The 18,037-nt window shown below is 39.8% G+C and overlaps 2 protein-coding genes across 2 annotated transcripts in view; both read left to right on the top strand.

Annotated features, from left to right (window-relative positions):
* Nucleotides 1-1,398, top strand: part of LOC146647232 (uncharacterized) — a 4,047-nt gene extending 2,649 nt beyond the window's left edge. Inside the window, exon 2 of the mRNA XM_085391819.1 lies at nucleotides 35-1,398. Coding sequence (XP_085247945.1) covers nucleotides 35-733 — 699 coding nt within the window. The 3' untranslated portion in view covers nucleotides 734-1,398. The remainder of the gene's footprint in view (nucleotides 1-34) is intronic.
* Nucleotides 1,399-4,309: 2,911 nt separating this feature from the next.
* LOC146647231 (sodium-dependent lysophosphatidylcholine symporter 1-B-like) lies at nucleotides 4,310-17,306 on the top strand. The gene is made up of 14 exons (XM_085391349.1): nucleotides 4,310-4,538; nucleotides 6,013-6,141; nucleotides 6,861-6,985; nucleotides 9,631-9,754; nucleotides 9,859-9,937; nucleotides 10,025-10,176; nucleotides 10,279-10,369; nucleotides 10,923-11,041; nucleotides 11,171-11,254; nucleotides 14,755-14,838; nucleotides 15,012-15,124; nucleotides 15,226-15,369; nucleotides 15,535-15,711; nucleotides 15,870-17,306. The coding sequence occupies exons 1-14, from the start codon at nucleotides 4,455-4,457 to the stop codon at nucleotides 15,922-15,924; spliced, it is 1,560 nt and encodes a 519-aa protein (XP_085247475.1). The 5' UTR covers nucleotides 4,310-4,454; the 3' UTR covers nucleotides 15,925-17,306.
* The last annotated feature ends 731 nt before the right edge of the window (nucleotides 17,307-18,037 follow it).

The following is an 18,037-nucleotide window of genomic DNA, read 5'->3' as shown; positions in this document are numbered from 1 at the left end:
AGTTCTATCTTATCTTATCTTATCTTATCTTAAGTTTGCTGACGACACCGTCGTGGTGGGCCTGATCTCTGATAACAACGAGACGGCCTACCTGAAGGAGATTAGGAATCTGGAGAACTGGTGCCAGAGGAACAACCTCCTTCTAAACGTCAGTAAGACAAAGGAGCTGATAGTGGACTTCAGCACTAAGCAGGAGAGGAACTACCAGACCCCCGTCATTAACGAGTGCCCAGTGGAGAGAGTGGACAGCTTCAAATACCTCGGAGTTCACATCACGCAGGACCTATCATGGTCCTGTCACATCAACACCGTGGTGAAAAAGGCCCGTCAGCGTCTCTACCACCTCAGACGCTTGAGAGACTTCCAACTGCCCTCCAAGGTGCTCAGGAACTTTTACTCGTGCACCATAGAGAGCATCCTGACGGGAAACATCTTAACCTGTTTCGGGAACAGCACCATGCAGGACAGACGAGCTCTACAGAGGGTTGTGCGGTCAGCTGGGCGCACCATCCGCTCCGAGCTCCCTGACCTGCACTCAATCTACAGCAGGCGGTGTTCCTGGACCAAGGCCAGGAAGATCGTGAAGGACCTCAGCCATCCCAACAACAGACTGTTCTCTCTGTTGAGGTCAGGAAAGCGATTCCGCTCCCTGAAGACCAACACAGAGAGACTGAGGAGGAGCTTCTTCCCGCAGGCGATGCGGTCTCTCAATCACACCACCACACAGTACTGACCCACACATATGGTTCTTACACACACACTGGACATTCTGGACTTTGGTTTCACTTCATCACTTAAATCACTTTAAGCATATTTGCACTGCACAAGACATAATGTGGATTGCACAACACTGGTCACTATATTCTTCATTTCCAGTTAATACTTGTACAGCTGCTGTTATTGTGTATTTATTTATTTATTTATTTATTTATTTATATTTCTTCATACATTCTTATATAGTTCTATACTGTGTATTGTGTATTTTGTTGTACAGTTATTTTATTTTCAACTTTAATTTATATATTTTATCTTATTCTTTCCCAGTTAAATTTACCCGATATGGCAGCCTCGCTTCTGTCAGTCTGCCCCAGGGTAGCTGTGGCTACAACTGTAGCTGCCTCCACCAGTGTGTGAATGTGAGAGTGAATGAATAGTGGTATTGTAAAGCGCTTTGGGTGCCTTGAAAAGCGCTATATAAATCCAATCCATTGTTATTATTATTATTATTCATTCTAATTTGTGTTGTACAGTTATTTCATTTTTAACCTTAATTTATATTTTATTCCTTCCTAGTTAAATTTACCCTTTTTAATTTTTCATATTTATTTCCTATCTTATTCATAGCCTTTTCTTTTTTTTTTTCTTTAGGTCACGAGCAGTTGTCTAAGCATTTCACTACATATCGTACTGTGTATGACTGTGTACGTGACAAATAAAATTTGAATTTGAATTTTTTTAAACAGAGTAACAAACATATTCTTGACCATGTACATCGCTTTATGACCACAGTGTACCCATCTTTTGATGGTTGCTTCCCAGAGGATAACGCCCCATGTCACAAAGTCCAAATCATGTCAAACTGGTTTCTTGATCATTACAATGAGTTCACTGTACTCAAATGACTCCCATTGTCACCAGATCTCAACCCAATAGAGCACATTTGGCATGTAGTGGAACAGGAGATTTATGCCATGGAGGTGCAGCTGACAAATATGCAGCAACTCTGTGACACTGTCATGTCAATATGGACCAGAATCTCACAGCAACGTTTTCAACACCTTGTTGATTCCATGCCATGAACACTTAGTGTATTGTAGGCTATCCTATTTCTAGTGTGCTTTTTGTCTCTTACACAAAGCTAAGTTCATATTATTACATTCATTTTTCAACGGAATTGTATTACATAGTGGGTGCCACCAGATCTCAGTCCAATAGAGCGCCTTGGGGATTTGATGAAATGGGATTCAGATCGTGAATGTGCACCAAACAAATCGCACCAACTATGTGAAAGTTTCCTGCGTCTAAGCTGCTCTGAAGGCAAACGTGGGTCCACACCTTTACTAAGATATGCCTAATAAAATGTCCAGTGAGTGTATAGTAGTGATGGCCCGCTTGAAGCTGACGCTCCGGAGCTTGTGTCGAAAAAAACAACACACTGGTTCAGAAGCACTGTGTCGAGGCTTGCTTCGTTTGGCAAAAATCACGTGACCAGTGACGTCCGAAGCTTCATTACGCACGTAACTGCTTCGGTACCTGATTCAAACGGATATAAGGAAGTGAATCATCCATGGGATTCGTGGAGTGTGTTGATGGTGACAGAGAGCGAAGAGGTGATCATTCCACTGACAGATATGGAGCCAGCGAGGAAGAGAGGATGTTCTGGCGTGTGGAAATATTTTGAGTTGATTTTGCTCAATTCATTTTATCTGCTGAAGTGAAAAACTTGAAATGTCCAAAATCATGTTTTCATAATGGAAATGCCATTACAGCATATGACTTTAGGAACACTTCCATGTGAATTAAAGCTGATGAAGACTACAAAAATGTATTTGACACTATACGTACATTACATTGCTACAGTTTAGAAAATCATTTTGTTTATTGTTTTTAGGTGATAGTCTGCAGGACCCAGGAATACCTGCATATCTACCAGCTTGCAGTGTAGTTCCTGCACTCCACAGCCTCTTCTGTTCCATGCAAGTGGATTTTCTCCAGAGCAGGAGAAACTATTTCTAAGAAAGGAAAGAGACTCAGCCAGCGCACAGTAACACTAATCCTCTTTTTAACTGTAAATAACAAAAAGGCTACCTTACATAGATCATGTTCTTACTTTGCAAGTTCTTGATTGGGGGTGGGTTTTGATTATCGCTTTTCTGATTACAATCCATGCTAAATTGAATAAAGTGATATTGATTCATTAAAATCCCGTGTCGATTTGTAAATTAACGTTATTATGCCTGAAACGCCAGCATCTCAGGTTAAACCTCACAACATGTCGTCAAACACCATGCAGCTAAAACAGTAACTGGGAGCAGGTTTACGGATTCTGCATACAAACGTGAACACAGAGCGCGGACCCGACGCGTCAGAGTCAGATTTTGATGTGTCGGCGGGTCCGCGCTGTGTTTGCCTCTTTTTTTCCCGCTGGCTTCTGCAGCTGCAGGTTTCATAACTCTCTGTTTACATCTCTAATTAAGTCTCACATGTGTCAGCTTTCTTTTAATAGATACGAAATTATGGATATATACTGATACATGACCAGAATTGTAATATTTCTGACTGAGGCAAAACTTTCCAGATTCCAATCAAATTGAATCGGATCCTGTATCGAATCAAAATGATTCTACAAATCAGTAACGATGCAGCCGTACTCAGCTTCCTAAGCATTTTCCCTTTCCAGTTCACAATCAATCCCACCCCTAGGTCAAAATTATGTATAGGACAATTGGCCTAATCTAATATTTTATATGAACCTGTCCAGCTGTCCAGTGATTAAATGACAAGTAGATGGAGGCAGGACTTCACAGCAGGGGCATACTCCATAATGTGCTGTGCGTTATCATATGTATAATGTATATATTGCTCACTTATTGTATTTACCAACATCAAGGAGTTATGAGCAAAGAAAGGCCACACCATAGTGCATGTTTAAATAAATGTATTAAATAAATAAATGTTTAAATAGGGAAAGTTTATTGATCAAAATGTATTACGCAAATATGCATTACATTTATTTCAGCCCCCCAATCGAGAAGACAAAACCAATTACATGTTCAAAGCAACGGAACGGTGGCCCAATATCGGAGAGAACTCCACTCTTGAGTGAGCAGTGATGATTGAGCAGTCCGTTTTATTTTGCAGATTCAAGCTGCTCTTCAAAATATTCGCCACCAGATGTCACCGGAGAGGACTGTGTTGAAAAGCTTCGAGTAATGAACCATTTTTCAATACAAGCTTCAGTGCTTCGGAAAGCTTCATTTGGCCATCACTAGTGTATAGTTATTATTTTATGAAATTAAATTAAATTAATTAGCGCAAAGAAAAGGTTAAAAAGTTGGTGATATTGCTGATACCTTCCTGTTAGCTGCTTCGTTATTAGGTAGAGTAAGGGTTCTTCAATCTCCACTGAAGCTGGAATTTTTACTGATTTTCTAACACAAAGAAAACTTCTTAAAAGACCCAGCGTACTAAACTTTTAATAGTTACTGAAGGTCACGAACAGGGAAAAAAAAAGAAGGAAAAAATGGTGGAACATCCGATTGTGACGTGTAACCTGACGTAGCCCACATAGTAGAATGAATGAGGTGGACGAAAGCAGCACGAGCGCTCTGACTCAGAAGCTCCCAGAGCTCTGGCTAACATGGCGATGCTGTGAACTCGGTTCATTCTTCTGACACTAAGGAATATATTTACATTTCACAATATCGAAAAATAACATCAACTAGAACAAGATAATGGCACGAGGAGAGGGCGCCGAGCAGTACGCGGCGACTTTATTGTCAGTCAAACCGCTCAATGCAGAGATCAAGACGGTGAAGGTAAGAGCGACGTTTAACCGGCACGTTTGATTTTTAAGAGGGGTGTTAAAATGAACAGGATTTATGTGCCCGCCGCGCCCACTTAAAAAAATAATAATAATCAGGTGCGTTAAAGGGCGCCTAAATTCAAAGTAACGTTTGATAAAATGCGGTCTTTACTTCCTTTCTTACCAAAAACCTCACACCCTGCCTTGTTCTGTGCCCTTTCCTGCCCTCGAGGTTTGAATTTCGCCCGGTCCACGTTTATCTGTCCTCCAGCTCTCGTGATGCTGGCATACCGGTTTTAAAGGGACCAAACACCTTAACGAAAGCCGGCGTTTTCTCTCTGTCACATTCAAATATAGCTGCTGGCAGATGTGGAGAAACGTGGCGTGATCCTGTTTTTAGAGCCACGACTTGTGAGCCATATTTGGTTTAAGTGGCTGAAATTAAGTCCCTATATTTAACGATTAACGCCTTAAATTTACCCCCAAAATGGTTTAATAGCTTCCATATCGTTCAACAGTGGCGGTATCTTTGCACGAGAAAATACACGGCAGGTTGCATTTCAAACATCAGTGTCTTCTCTGTGATCATTTACATTAATGTGATGTAGATTTAAAGTGTAACAAAACTCCTGTGAAACATTAGCCCCAAAGCTGCTAATCTTTAGTAACCTTGATGTGCATTTAAATTCATTGTCTTTGGGTTTTTAGACTGCTGGATGAAAAAGTAGCGATGTATATGGCACCATGGTTCAAACTGTAAATTATACTGGTGGTTTTCTTTGAATCCAAAGGCACTTTTCAGTGCAGTCCTCTTGTACTCTGGGAAAGACTGTGGAGATCTTTCTTTAAAGCACATTAAAGGTTATGCAGGCTTCTGTTCTTTATTTAGCATCAGTATTATTTTTAGTCTTGCATCACTGTAATTCCAGACATGCACTCTGTGGAACGTGACCACAGAGAGAATATTGTGTGTGCCTGTTGATAAGGTTGCAATTTGCGTCCTTCAAGAGGTGATTCTGCTTCTGTGTCCGTGATGGTTGTAAATCAGGGTGTGTAATCCCCCCTTTGCTGACATCACGCTTGAGAAAGGGTATTGGCTACCGCTGATAGGCTCTAGTCTGTCTGGAGGCTGTTGGCTATTCAGCATAAAATGTCACACTACCTCTAACATACCATTGCTGGAGCCAATGGCTGTGCTGAGGTGATGTAGTGATGTGGTTTCACTCAGCATGAACTACAGTAACCTCATAGTTCCGCGTTGCAACGCAAAGTTTGACAGAGGGATGGGTGTAGGGATTTGAATCAGAGGGATGAATTAAAGACTGAAGGCAGAAATGGAGCCAATGATAATGTGTTAACCCACTGTCTACATAATTACACCTTAATTTATAGCTTCCCAGTGGAATTCGAGTTTACCCATATTTAATGTCTAAATGCACTAACATCACTGCATTTCCCCTCTGTTCTCACCTCTTCTTCTCTTCCAGCTGAAGACCCAGAGAAATCGTCTGTCTGTGTTCAGTAAAGTGTGCTATGCCTTTGGCGGGGCTCCCTACCAGATCACAGGCACTGTTCTTGGCTTCTTCCTCCAAATCTACTTGCTCGATGTGGCACAGGTAATTGCCAAGCGCTGGGCAAAAAAACCCAAAAGGTTAAAATCACACACTTCTGCCTCCTTTATAAAGCTGCACCAACTGTGAAGATTCTGGGCTGATGCCAGTATTTAAAATAAAAAAAAATTTAACATTTGTGTGAGGAAAACTAAGTGATCTTCATTATTTAAAAAAAAAAAAGCTCTTCATCACAACGTTTTTTAATATTAAAAATCAATGCCACACAGCAGCTAAATGACATCGATAAAATTCAATTGTTTGCAGAACACACACAGGTTACAAACGCAGGGGTCAAGGTGTGTGTGTGTGTGTGTGTGTGTGTGTGTGTGTGTGTGTGTGTGTGTGTGTGTGTGTGTGTGTGTGTGTGTGTGTGTGTGTGTGTTCTTCTCAGCCTCATATCAGCTAAACTGTCTCCGGTCAAGCGTGTTAACCCGGACTCCCCCTGTTTGCTTTGTTAGCAAATTAGACTTTTTCCTGCTGTACACAGTAGGAACTGGAAAAAGGCCATTCAGCTCAGAGGATGAGATCATTAGAGGGGCTTTGAATGCTGCTTTGTTATAAAAGAAGTGACAGTGTTGTGTATTTTAATTCTGTTGTGCTCTCAGCTGTACTGAGTCTGCTGTCACAGCTCTTTTGAGCCACTCTCCATATGAGGTAGTCCTTGGCATCCTCACTGTTTTGGTCTCAAAGCTAACACACTTTTTTCCACCCTTCCCTTCTAGCTGGACCCCTTCTATGCCTCTATCATCCTGTTTGTGGGAAGGGCCTGGGATGCTATCACCGACCCTACAGTGGGTTTCCTGGTGAGCCGGAGTAGATCCACCCGCTTTGGCCGCATGATGCCCTGGTAGGTATCTGTATGTTGAATGATAATAAGATAATGCTGCGTTTTGAGTAAGGACAGAGATACATGAGGCAAATGCTCTGGCAACAACAAGAAGAAAAAAAACAGCTCAGGATCAGTAGCCATGGCAACAAGTTTGAAGTAGCAACTAAGGAGGAATAAATGGTAAGAGTGCAATAATGCAGTCTAAATATGAATCATATACAGTGCCAGCATCAGACATTCCTACCAAATGCAGGCTGAAGCACCCACTGAAACCAGCCAGCTGAAGAGTAGGAGCAGGGCTACCATCGTCTGCTGCGGTCCTAGTTTGGATCGAGCCTTGAGACGAAATCCTTTTAGGGAAGCAGTTGAATTATATTGAGGACTGATAGAGTAGCAAGCAGGACAGCTAGTCAGCCAATAGGGAAAATAAAAGATGGGCCTGGGCTAGCTGGTTAACATCAACTGAGCTTTAAAAGTGAGGGAGTCAGACAGGAAAAAAAAACTAAAATGAGCTGCAAGATATACTTAAGTGACTTGTGTGAATCACAGGGATGGATCGGGTCATAACAGTGGTTGTGAGAATTATTATTAGTGTAAGTCTTCTTGCTGACAAAGACTTTAACCAGGGTTTTAAAAAGTCCAGCTTACTTGACATCAAGTCTGAGCGCATGTCTCCCCGGACTAAACTAAGTTTGACGAGCCTGTAGGAAAGTGACACTTGGCTCGGTAAGAAATTTGTTGCAGCAGCTGGGAGAGTTTCTCTTCTTGCAACTTTGCAAGTACAAAAGGTCCTTGTAGCTGAACACACGCTGTACTTTTCCTTCCCTGTAAAACATTTGCAAAACTCAAATAGATGAAAATGCCTGAAACCATTTTTGCATTCCTAACAAACCAGTTTAGTTACCAGCATCGTCTCCCATGTTTTAGTTGTTACTTATGTTTCAGTCTAGATATGTGTTTGCAATCTGCTGTGTGTTTGGTTCACTGTGACATAGCTGGCAGCTTGTCATGGGTATCCCTGCCTGAAGAAGGGCGACCTTGACTTTCTTCTCACAGTCAAACATGGTGCAGCTTTCTTGACAATATCAGAACCGTATCTGGTTACAAAAATCTCTCAAGGCCATGATATAATCTGCAGAGGAGCAGAGCTAAATATTTTTACAAGCTTTTTTCCCCCCCTCACATGATACCCCAGCCATATCTGGAGTGGAGTGACTGAAAAAACCAGCTGTGCATGAGCTGTAATGTTGTAGCTGGGAGGAAGTGAGGGGGAGGGGGAAGTTACTGGCTTAAGCTGTGATTGGTCCAACCCACAACACACCATCAGCTTCAAACCAATATGGGTGTGTTCTCCTTTGTGTGTATGATTTCTCGGCGTGTACAAGTGTAGAGAGGTTACTTCAGGTCAAAAAGCATGCTGGGTTAAAATAATGAGGCTAGTTTAAAGAAAAATAGCAAAATGTACATAAAAGGGACATCCTCCAGATAAAAATACAGAGATTTGTTAGGTTCTTATTTCTTTTTTCTGTCTGTACTGGAAATGTACATAAAGACAGGCAGGCAGCCAGACTGGCAGGAGTCTACATTTCTCATTTTACTTATTATCTTAGCTCAATGAGGTTTTATTTTATTTTAGAAGTAGATTTTGTTTCTTTTAGAAAGAGGGGGGGGGGGGGGGGGAAGAGTGTGATCATGTGTCTGTGACTTTCACTGCTGTGCCAGTGAACCAGCAACCTGTGCTCAGTGAGCAAAAATGGAAATTATTAGTACTCATTAACCTAAATTTGCTTGGACGTTAAAAGGTATCAGGAGTTTTCTTATTTTCCATGTGAGTCACATGGGTGAAAGGGGAACAAGGGGATTTCATATGACCATGTGTGAATGTCACGCTCACCCTCTCCCCGTTAGTGTTATGGAGCTTGGGAAGAGTCAGGTTTTAACTCGCATGTGCGACGGCTCAGAAACAAGCCTGAGGAAGAAATAGCTGTTTAAATATATGTTGCCATTTGACAAAATGTTTCATGATTATGCAGTCAGGTGCAACCCTGTAAGCCTTCACCTCCCTGTTTGGCCTCTAAAAGGTCACATTTTATTCACATGATGCTAATAAAAACTGCAGTTTTCCTCAAATTATGTGATTACTTTCAGCGAGAAAAATGTAGTTTCATTTTGGCCCCCAAAAACTGCCTTGTAATGGTTCTCTTAACAAGTAAAACTGTTTGATTTCCTTATTTAAAAACTGAGGCTTTAACTGCAGTCTGTAGTATCGCCGGTTTCTGTGACTGAGGTCAGGTAGAGGGCACGGCTGAAGAGAAGGATGCTGAGGCCGAGTGGGGTGAGAATGATGTGGGTCCAAGCAGCTATCGCCTCCTTGTACAGCGCTGGCTGAGCACTTTCTCCACACACAAGATCTAACAAGCCAGGATTAGAAGGATTATTCACAAAGCATAAAAGAAAGAGTTGAAAAGAATTGACTGCCAGGGAGGGATATAAAAAGGAGGGGTTGAGCTACAGTAACAGTGGGGAAAATGCATTAGACACACCCTTAAAGGAAGGAAACAGTGGGTTCTATGTGTTTGCCTTAAATACAAAAGAAAATAAAACAAAGGTAAGAAAGAAATGCTCAGTCTTTTATCAACCTGTGTCCACTCATCTCTTCTCAGGATCATTTTCTCCACCCCGTTTGCAGTGCTTACTTACCTCCTGATCTGGTACGTGCCTCCGTTTGAAGAGGGGAAGGTCATTTGGTATCTGGTCTTTTACTGCCTTTTCCAGTCAATGCAGACGGTTAGTACCGCATTTTGAGCCCATGTTTTTTATTTTATTTTTTTTATTTGCTTTTTGTCCACTGACGTGAACTTGTCTAATGTTGTGGTCTCGTACATTTGCAGTGCTTCCATGTGCCATATTCAGCCCTCACCATGTTCATCAGCAGGGACCAGAAAGAGCGGGACTCTGCTACAGCCTACAGTACGACATCACCCTGTGCAAATAAACTGATTTCACTGGTGTTTTGTTATTCGTGTGCTGACCGTCAGTTCTTGTGTTTGCTCTCAGGGATGATGGTGGAGGTGCTGGGCACAGTGCTGGGCACTGCAATCCAGGGGCAGATAGTAGGTGGTAATTCCAATTGTCCCACTGAGTCTGATGCGCCTTACAGCACAAACTCATCCAGTGTCAACACCACTATAGCCTCACTGGATCAGACGGTGAGTCTATTGAAAGGGGTTTTTTTGTACTGTGTCAAATAAAAGATGATTATTGTTGGTCCAAGCTAAGGGTCGTGTATTTTTATTTTTTTTTGTCCTCAGAAACAAGCTTACTTGGTTGCTTCAGGGGTCATATGCATCATCTACGTCCTGTGTGCTGCAATCTTGTTTTTAGGTGTGAAGGAGCAAAAAGGTATGAATCCTTTCTTATCTAATCAGGGCTCGCAAAATCGCCCGACGGGCGGGGCTTGGATAGATTTTGGTCGCCCGACTGCAGATATCGCTATCCCCGGGACATCGGGCGATTTTGCGAGCCCTGATAAATGCAAACAACATTTAAAGTAAGATAATGACTCAATTTGGCTTCAAGACAGACTTGAATCATGAATCTGACAACTTGACACGTGAATTGATGTAAAAAAAAAGGAAAAGAAAAGAAAAGAAAATTCTGACTCAGTTTTTGTCCAGTTTAATCATGCGCATGCAAAACTGTATATTAGTAACAGTGACAGGAATAATTCTTTAACTGTTAAACTTTTCTTAGCGCCTCTGGTTAGTTCCTCTTGGCCTTCTCACTCTGTGTTCAAAAAGATAAAGATGTGGTGGCCAGATTGTAGCAAGTGCTGCAAAATACTCACTAGACAAATACCACATTGTCTCACCACAAAAGCTTGTGTGTGTTGTATTCTTAGATGCAGATTTGCAGAGGTCTCATTTGTTGTGTTCTCCTTTATGTTGGACTCTAGAAACCGGGCGGGACAAGTCGGAGCCGCTCACCTTTGCTCAGGGCCTGCGGTTGGTCATGTGTCACGGGCCGTATGTCAAACTGGTCATCGGCTTCCTCTTCACCTCTCTTGCTTTCATGGTAACGCTACATTTGATTTGTGCATTTTTTTTTTTTTTTTTTCGTGAATTTTCAGAGGTCGCGTTGAAAGGATTTTTTTATTTTATTTATTACAGTAATTTGGTTTATAGTTGCTTCTGTCTTTTACAGCTGCTGGAGGGAAACTTTGCACTTTTTATCACCTACGCTCTCGGCCACAGGAAGGACTTTCAGAATATCCTTCTTGTCATCATGGTGAGTGTTTGTATTTTTACTATGAGTGCTCTTCTCGTAAAAACCCTCATCAGGGTAGATTTAGTGTACATCAACACCATGTCTGCAGACGTAAAGCTTGCTGCTTGCTGTAAACTGTTTAGGGGATATTTCAGTTTCTAGTCTTAGGCGCTTCCTCGCATGATGTAGAAGCATGCCACGAAGGCCTGAGAGGGCATATTTCAGGATGAGAGGAGGTGTCGTACTGTTGGGAATCGGTCTCCCACTCGCTCACTCTCTGAGTTATGCTAGATCAAGGGCACAGAATGGAGCTTTTGTTGCCCTGGCAACCCTTCACTGACACCATGGGAACAGCCACCATTGCTAATGCCCTCCTCTCACTGCTTTCTGCTCTGCTGCCTTTTTCTATGATTAGGAGTGGGAAATACTTGGACACTGTATCACATTTGGAGAGTTTAGAGCAGAGTGTCAAAGTCTGAGAATTCGTGGGCTTCTGGCCTTTCATCTACTGCTTGTTTTTGTTTGCTAATTTAACACTGGTTGACCAGTTTTGGCCTGGAGGTCAAAGGTTTTCTGCGCCCCTGCAGGGTTGGGTTAAAAGCCAATGAAAGCTTATCGTGACCTTATCCCCTGACCTCCTCCGGTGGTCATTTTAATTTTTCCACTTTCCACATTTCCCACAGTCCTCAGTGAAGCCCAGTTAGTAGTCTGAATAGTTTCTGTAGAAAATATTTTGTAATTTTTTGTTTATAAATTTCATTTGATTTATTTAAAATTATATAATTGATCATCCAAGAAAGTCCATCATACAGAGTTAGAGCTAGGAATTTAGAGAAATGCAGACTAACTTTCCAACTAGTGTTTGGATTCCACTCATTTTAATGTATAAAACACAGTATAGGAAAACTTGGAGCACTAGATGGTGCCTAAATATGGGAGATTAGAAGTTAACACTAACAAGCTTGACTAGCAAGTTACATAAACTGTATAGATTGTATTTATGAATCTAACAGATACATATTTCATTTCATTTATTTATTTATTTCACACTTGGTCAACAGTTTCCACAGTTAGTTCTTTCAAACAAACCAACTACACTTTCTGTCAGTAAAGCACTGCAACCACGTGTGAAAAGGAGCAGGCAGAAGAATATATTCTTATTAAACCCTGCCCCCTATCTACAATCCAACTTATATTGCAAGTGGGCACCAAAAGTCAAGGAACAAACTAACATTAACACTTATTTCCAGTCCTAACTCAAACCAAACAACAATTTACAATCAGAATATACCACTCCACATAGTAACAAGGAGAAAAGTAAGTAAATGAAACAAAAAATAATGGATCCTTATTCAATGAACTCCAATTTCATTCACATTCTTCATATTGAGTTATCGTTTTAAGCATGTAACACTTTTTAAAACAATGTAAATTTATACAACTCTTTAAATTATAATGAAGAGTTCCACAGTCGTACCCCTAACCGTTGGACTCATTAATCTTTGTGTTGTCCTAGCTAGCTGATGCTTAAAATAAAATTTCCTTCTGCTGTCTTCTCCCCCCAAACACGTTAAAAATACTCTTTGTAACTTAGAAGGCAAAATATTACTTTTAGCCTTAAACATAATTAATAGTGTCCGTAGTTTCACTAAATCTCCTAATTTTAATCATTTTGATTTTATAAATAATTTATTTGTATGTTCTCTATATTTAACGTTATGAATCATCCGTATCACTTTCTTCTGTAATAAGTTTATAGATTTTATAGTATTCTCATATGTATTCCCCCAAACTTCGACACAGTAACTAAAGTATGAGAAAAACAATGAGAAATATAAAATGCGCATTGTTTTGTGGTCTAATAAATCTCTTACATTTCCCAAAACATAAATGTTTTTAAACATCTTCTTTCTAATATACTCAATATGTGATTTCCACGTCAAATTTTCATCTACTATTAAAATTCAGTAACTCTCTCAATCAATTCTCCATTAATGGACATAATGACTTCTTCCTCCTTTACACGATTGCCAAATATCATGAATTTCGTTTTTGTCAGATTCAAAGATAATTTATTTACATCAAACCATTTTTTTTTAATCTTAACATCTCAGAAATCATAATTTCAACCAAATCTTTCAAATTCTCTCCAGAGCAATACAAATTTGTGTCATCTGCAAATAAAATAAAATTTAACCTTTTTGATACGTCATTAATATATAAATTAAAAAGTTTAGGTCCCAAAATAGAACCTTGAGGAACGCCACATACAATCTTCAATCGTTCAGAGGTATTGCCAAGATAATGTACATATTGCAACCTATTTTCTAAATAACTCCTTAACCAATTCAATGCTACTCCTCTCACACCATAATTATACAATTTAGAAATCAAAATAGGATGTTGTAACGTGTCAAAAGCTTTTTTTTTTTTTTTTTTAAATCAACAAATACCCCAACTGTGTATTTATTATTATGGGTTGCAGATGAAATATCATCAATGAAAGTCAACAATGCTAATGCCGTTGATCTATTTTTACGAAATCCAAATTGATTTCCATTTATTAGTTGATAGTTTTATTGAAAAAAAATCAAGTCTTTCCGCAAAAAGTTTTTCAAGCACTTTTGAAAACTGTGACAAACGAGACACTGGCCTATAGTTGTTAAAACTATGCTTATCTCCAGATTTATATAAGGGTATCACTTTTGCCACTACTCATTGATGTATTAAAAAATAAAATATGTCCACCCACCATGAAGGGGGAAACTAGGTGTTTAATTTGTACCATTCTGTAAACATGTTTATTTCTGCTGTAAAGTTGGGCTTTTAAGTGGCTTTTGGAATCAGCCTCATGTGGCTACTAAAGGAATTGCAGTTTTTGGCATTTCATTTCTGGCTTCATTTTTTTACTCCCAGACATTCCCACTGTGTCCCCGATGATTATCCAAGCAGACGTTTTTTTTTCTCCATTTGCATCAGACCTGCGTATTTCACATAGTAGCAAGTTGCAAAAATATTCACATGTATAAAAAATGCAGAGAAGAAGATATGACTGACGCCAACCAGCTATAATTTCCGCAACAATAAGTCTCAAGGTTTCCTCACACACTGGAAAAGTCCAGTTGGTTTGGCAATTTGTTTGCAACAAGGTCTGTGTGTGCGCAGATTAAATTCTGATTAAAAAGAAACAATGTGGTTAACAGTTTAGTATGTTGTCCAACAATGCCGATGCTACAAGTCTGCTATGTGTAGTCTACTTTGTGTTCTGTGTTTTGTTTTTTTTGGGGACAAAGTGAATGAAACATATTTGCAAGCACAGCAGGAAAAAAGGCCATATGTTAAATTATTTTTTAAATTTTTTTTAATTGCCCCTTGGTTGATAAGCACGCTTCAGCTATATGAAATACATGAAAAAAAAATTCTATAGTCATCGCTTAGTCATCATTTAACTCAGAGTATATGTTCTTTTCGTGCTCTCTTCCGAGCTTGTATAACTAAATTCTTTATCATTATTTCTTCAGCTCTCTGGGGCTCTAACCATCCCTTGGTGGCAGTGGTTTCTAACCCGGTTCGGGAAGAAGAAAGCAGCTTACTTTGGCATCTCGGTGAGTAGCAGATGTTATGGAGTGTAGATGAGTGAAGCTATAGCTCACTCTATGCTCTATTTTGACTCATTCAGTCTGCAAGATTAAAAAAAAAAGTCTTCAATAAATCCTGATCGTAAGCTTTGTTTGTTTCATTTATGAGACCTCTGACGTCTTTCTCCCTCTCGCTACAGTGGGCAGTGCCCTTCATGATCCTGATCGTCTCTGTCAAAAGCAACCTGATCGTTTCTTACCTGGTCTCAGTGGCAGCAGGTGTGAGTGTAGCAGCAGCCTTCCTCCTGCCCTGGTAAGCACAAGTTTATCCACAGAAGTCGTCCTTGGATCCTTTTGCGGATGTGGGTTTTCTTTTGTGTTGTTGAGCTTCTGTCTGGATGTTTGATCTTTCAGGTCGATGCTTCCTGATGTAGTGGATGACTTCAAAGTTCAAAATCCAGACATCCGCGGTCATGAAGCCCTCTTCTACTCCTTCTATGTGTTCTTTATCAAGTTTGCCTCTGGAGTCTCCCTGGGTATCTCTACCCTCAGTTTGAAGTAAGTTTACTGACCTGATTTTTAATCAGTGTTTCAATCATATTAATGTTTTCATCCTTAAAACTAAGGAGCTTATCAGTCCAGTAGTCCTGGGGACAACAATACTTAATTCTTCAGCTGACCATATTGCTTAATTTTTCTCCCCCTGTGTACACTTTTTCACAGATTTGCTGGCTACGTGACCGGGGGCTGCTCACAACCCGAGGCGGTCAGTGTAACCCTGAAGGTGCTGGTCTCTCCCGTGCCCGTGGTTCTTATTGCTGTGGGACTGTTGATACTGAAGACCTACCCCATCGATGAGGAAAGGAGACAAGGCAACCGAAAACTACTGCAGGCAATGTTGTAAGTGAGGAGTGAAAACACACACACAATTTACCATTGATCCTTCTTCTGTGTCCCACCAGGATCTGTGCATTGTATGAAAACTTGAACTGTTAACCAGTTTTAGCCCACTCTTGTGTGTTTGTGACTCTGGTTGTTCTCCTTTTCTTTTTAAACAGCGATTCTGAAACGGATTCTGAATCTGAAACCTCAGATCGTGGGAGCAGCGTCTAGAGGCCAAGCCAGCCGCCTCTGCTGCTTTACATGTTTGCACAGGCTGTGAAGAGACCGCCTGGACTAACAGGGGAGGGACCACAAACCACCCACTGCTGACTAGTGATCGTCATCATGTGCGGATTCCTCCGCAGTGAATTGCACAGGTTTACATCACCCTCTAGTGTCCACACTGAGTATTTATTTTTCCATCCAGCTGTGTCCCAGTGAACAGGTTAATGAAAACTCCAGAGAATACACAAGATCCAAATCTACACGGTGTAGGATTGTTATGTTATGCCGACCTCCCAGGTTAGATTCTGTTACTTATATATTTTTTTGTTTGTTTTGTTGAGATTTTCTTTCATCATTTAGCTTAAATGCCGCACAGAGATCTCTCTTTATTATAATCTACAGCAATAGCTGAAAAAAATTCAAACCACTTCTTTGTTAAAACAAAGCTCACACACATTTTGGTTAGCATTTGGCAGCTTTTATAAATGAACGACAAAGCCTCTTGGGAGCTCTAGTCTTGGTTTCCAAAGATGTTTGACTTTATTGTTTACTGAGACGTTCCTATTTATAGCCTTCCGTTTTGTCACTCCTCCCGTGTGATTGCACTACATCATGAAAGCTTTGGGAGAAAGTGTGCTTTGCAGTACCGTTTGCAAGGTATTAACGTGCTGGTTTACACTATGAGACCATCACTCGAACACACTGTTACATTTTGATGTTTCGATGACGCGTCTTAGCTGTTTTCCACTCAGAGTGTGCTCTGAAAGAAATGTACAGTATCAGCCCTTATTATGAAGGGTGTGCCAGCACTATTCCAGTAAATGGAGTCGTATGGAGATTTGCTACACTCTCTCCTTTTTGTTGTTTGTTTGTTTTCATATAGCACATTTCAAAAAGTGTACTTGAATTTTCTAAAGGAGAAACGGCAGTACAACATGATGTACTTGTATATAGGTTATGTGAATCATTGCCTTACAAATACGTCTTACAACTGGTTTCAGATATCTCTGATTTTCTGAACTCAAATTAATTTTTTATGTAAATCTCCGTCGGGTTTAATAGACTTTTTTGAAGTGCTTATAAAGCAAAGTCAGCTGTACTGGGAGTTCTTTTTTATTTACCATGTGACATCCCAAATTCAAAAATGTGTTATTTAACTATTTATGGAAACTATCTAAGGGACTATAATTTTCTTATGCAGGCATGTGTTTAAGAATAACTTATTACCAATGACTGAATGATTTGAGTCTTGTGGAAGAAAAAAAATGTAAATGTTGGCTTTGTTTGTCTTTTCCTTTTGTCTTAGAAAAGTAAAAGTTGCAGTCATGGTGAAATGTGACTGATTTAAAAGAATACAATAAAAAAAAAAAAAAAAAAAAAAAAAAAAACAGCAGCCCTATAGCAGATGCTTTCATTAACTAATATGCAGATGACTTGATTTTACCTCAAATGATGCTATGAAAAAGGAACCGTTTTCATTTGGGGCCTTCAAACTGCACTGAATCAGCAGAATAGAGTAGATTACATCTGCCCTCTATATTAATATATGCTGCTGTATGTGTATATGTGTAAATACTTTTTCCAACTATGTTTATGAAGAGCAATGTATATAAACCACTGAGGAGTCAAATCGTGTTCATATTTTTGATTTTAAACCTGTGAATAAACTTTGTCAAAGCAGAGAAAAAAACTGTTTGGTTTCTTTGAAGCATCCTTATAACACTTTGTTTTTTATGCGGAACATTAAACCAGTTAGATGTAAGCCATGCATTAACATTAAGGTAGTGCAAGTTGGTATAAAACAACTTCCTTCAGTGAGAGAGACATTTATTTATTAATTTGGTTTTTTTTGGGGGGGGGGGGGGGGGGGTTGATTTTCTAAAAAAAAAATAAATGCCATAAATTTCAGACTTTTTTTTTTTTTTAACCTTGAGTTTAGTTTGAGTCTTTTTTTTTTTTTTTTTAATGATTAACATTTTTACATAAGAAATATGAGTAAAAATAAGTAAAACTATCACTAACCATAGTCAATTGTCTTCCAGGGGCCAGAGCAGGCAACACTGAAGTAAATTTAAAACTGCTGGCTAAGGATAAACGTAAATTCAGTAAGATCATAATT

The sequence above is a fragment of the Rhamphochromis longiceps genome, linkage group LG19 (genome assembly GCF_057381845.1).
Source record: "Rhamphochromis longiceps isolate RC_006_pf linkage group LG19, R_longiceps_female_GT1.1, whole genome shotgun sequence".
Classification (NCBI taxonomy): Eukaryota; Metazoa; Chordata; class Actinopteri; order Cichliformes; family Cichlidae; genus Rhamphochromis; species Rhamphochromis longiceps.
The sequence above is the reverse complement of the archived record's forward strand: the minus strand, read 5'-3'. Positions and strand labels throughout refer to the sequence as shown.

Excerpts from the sequence above, each read along its gene's own strand:
- LOC146647231 (XM_085391349.1), top strand. The coding sequence starts at position 4,455 with ATGGCACGAGGAGAGGGCGCCGAGCAGTACGCGGCGACTTTATTGTCA. Across the intron at positions 4,539-6,012 it reads CAGAGATCAAGACGGTGAAG|CTGAAGACCCAGAGAAATCG; the intron begins GTAAGAGCGACG and ends CTTCTCTTCCAG. Across the intron at positions 14,839-15,011 it reads CAGCTTACTTTGGCATCTCG|TGGGCAGTGCCCTTCATGAT; the intron begins GTGAGTAGCAGA and ends CTCTCGCTACAG.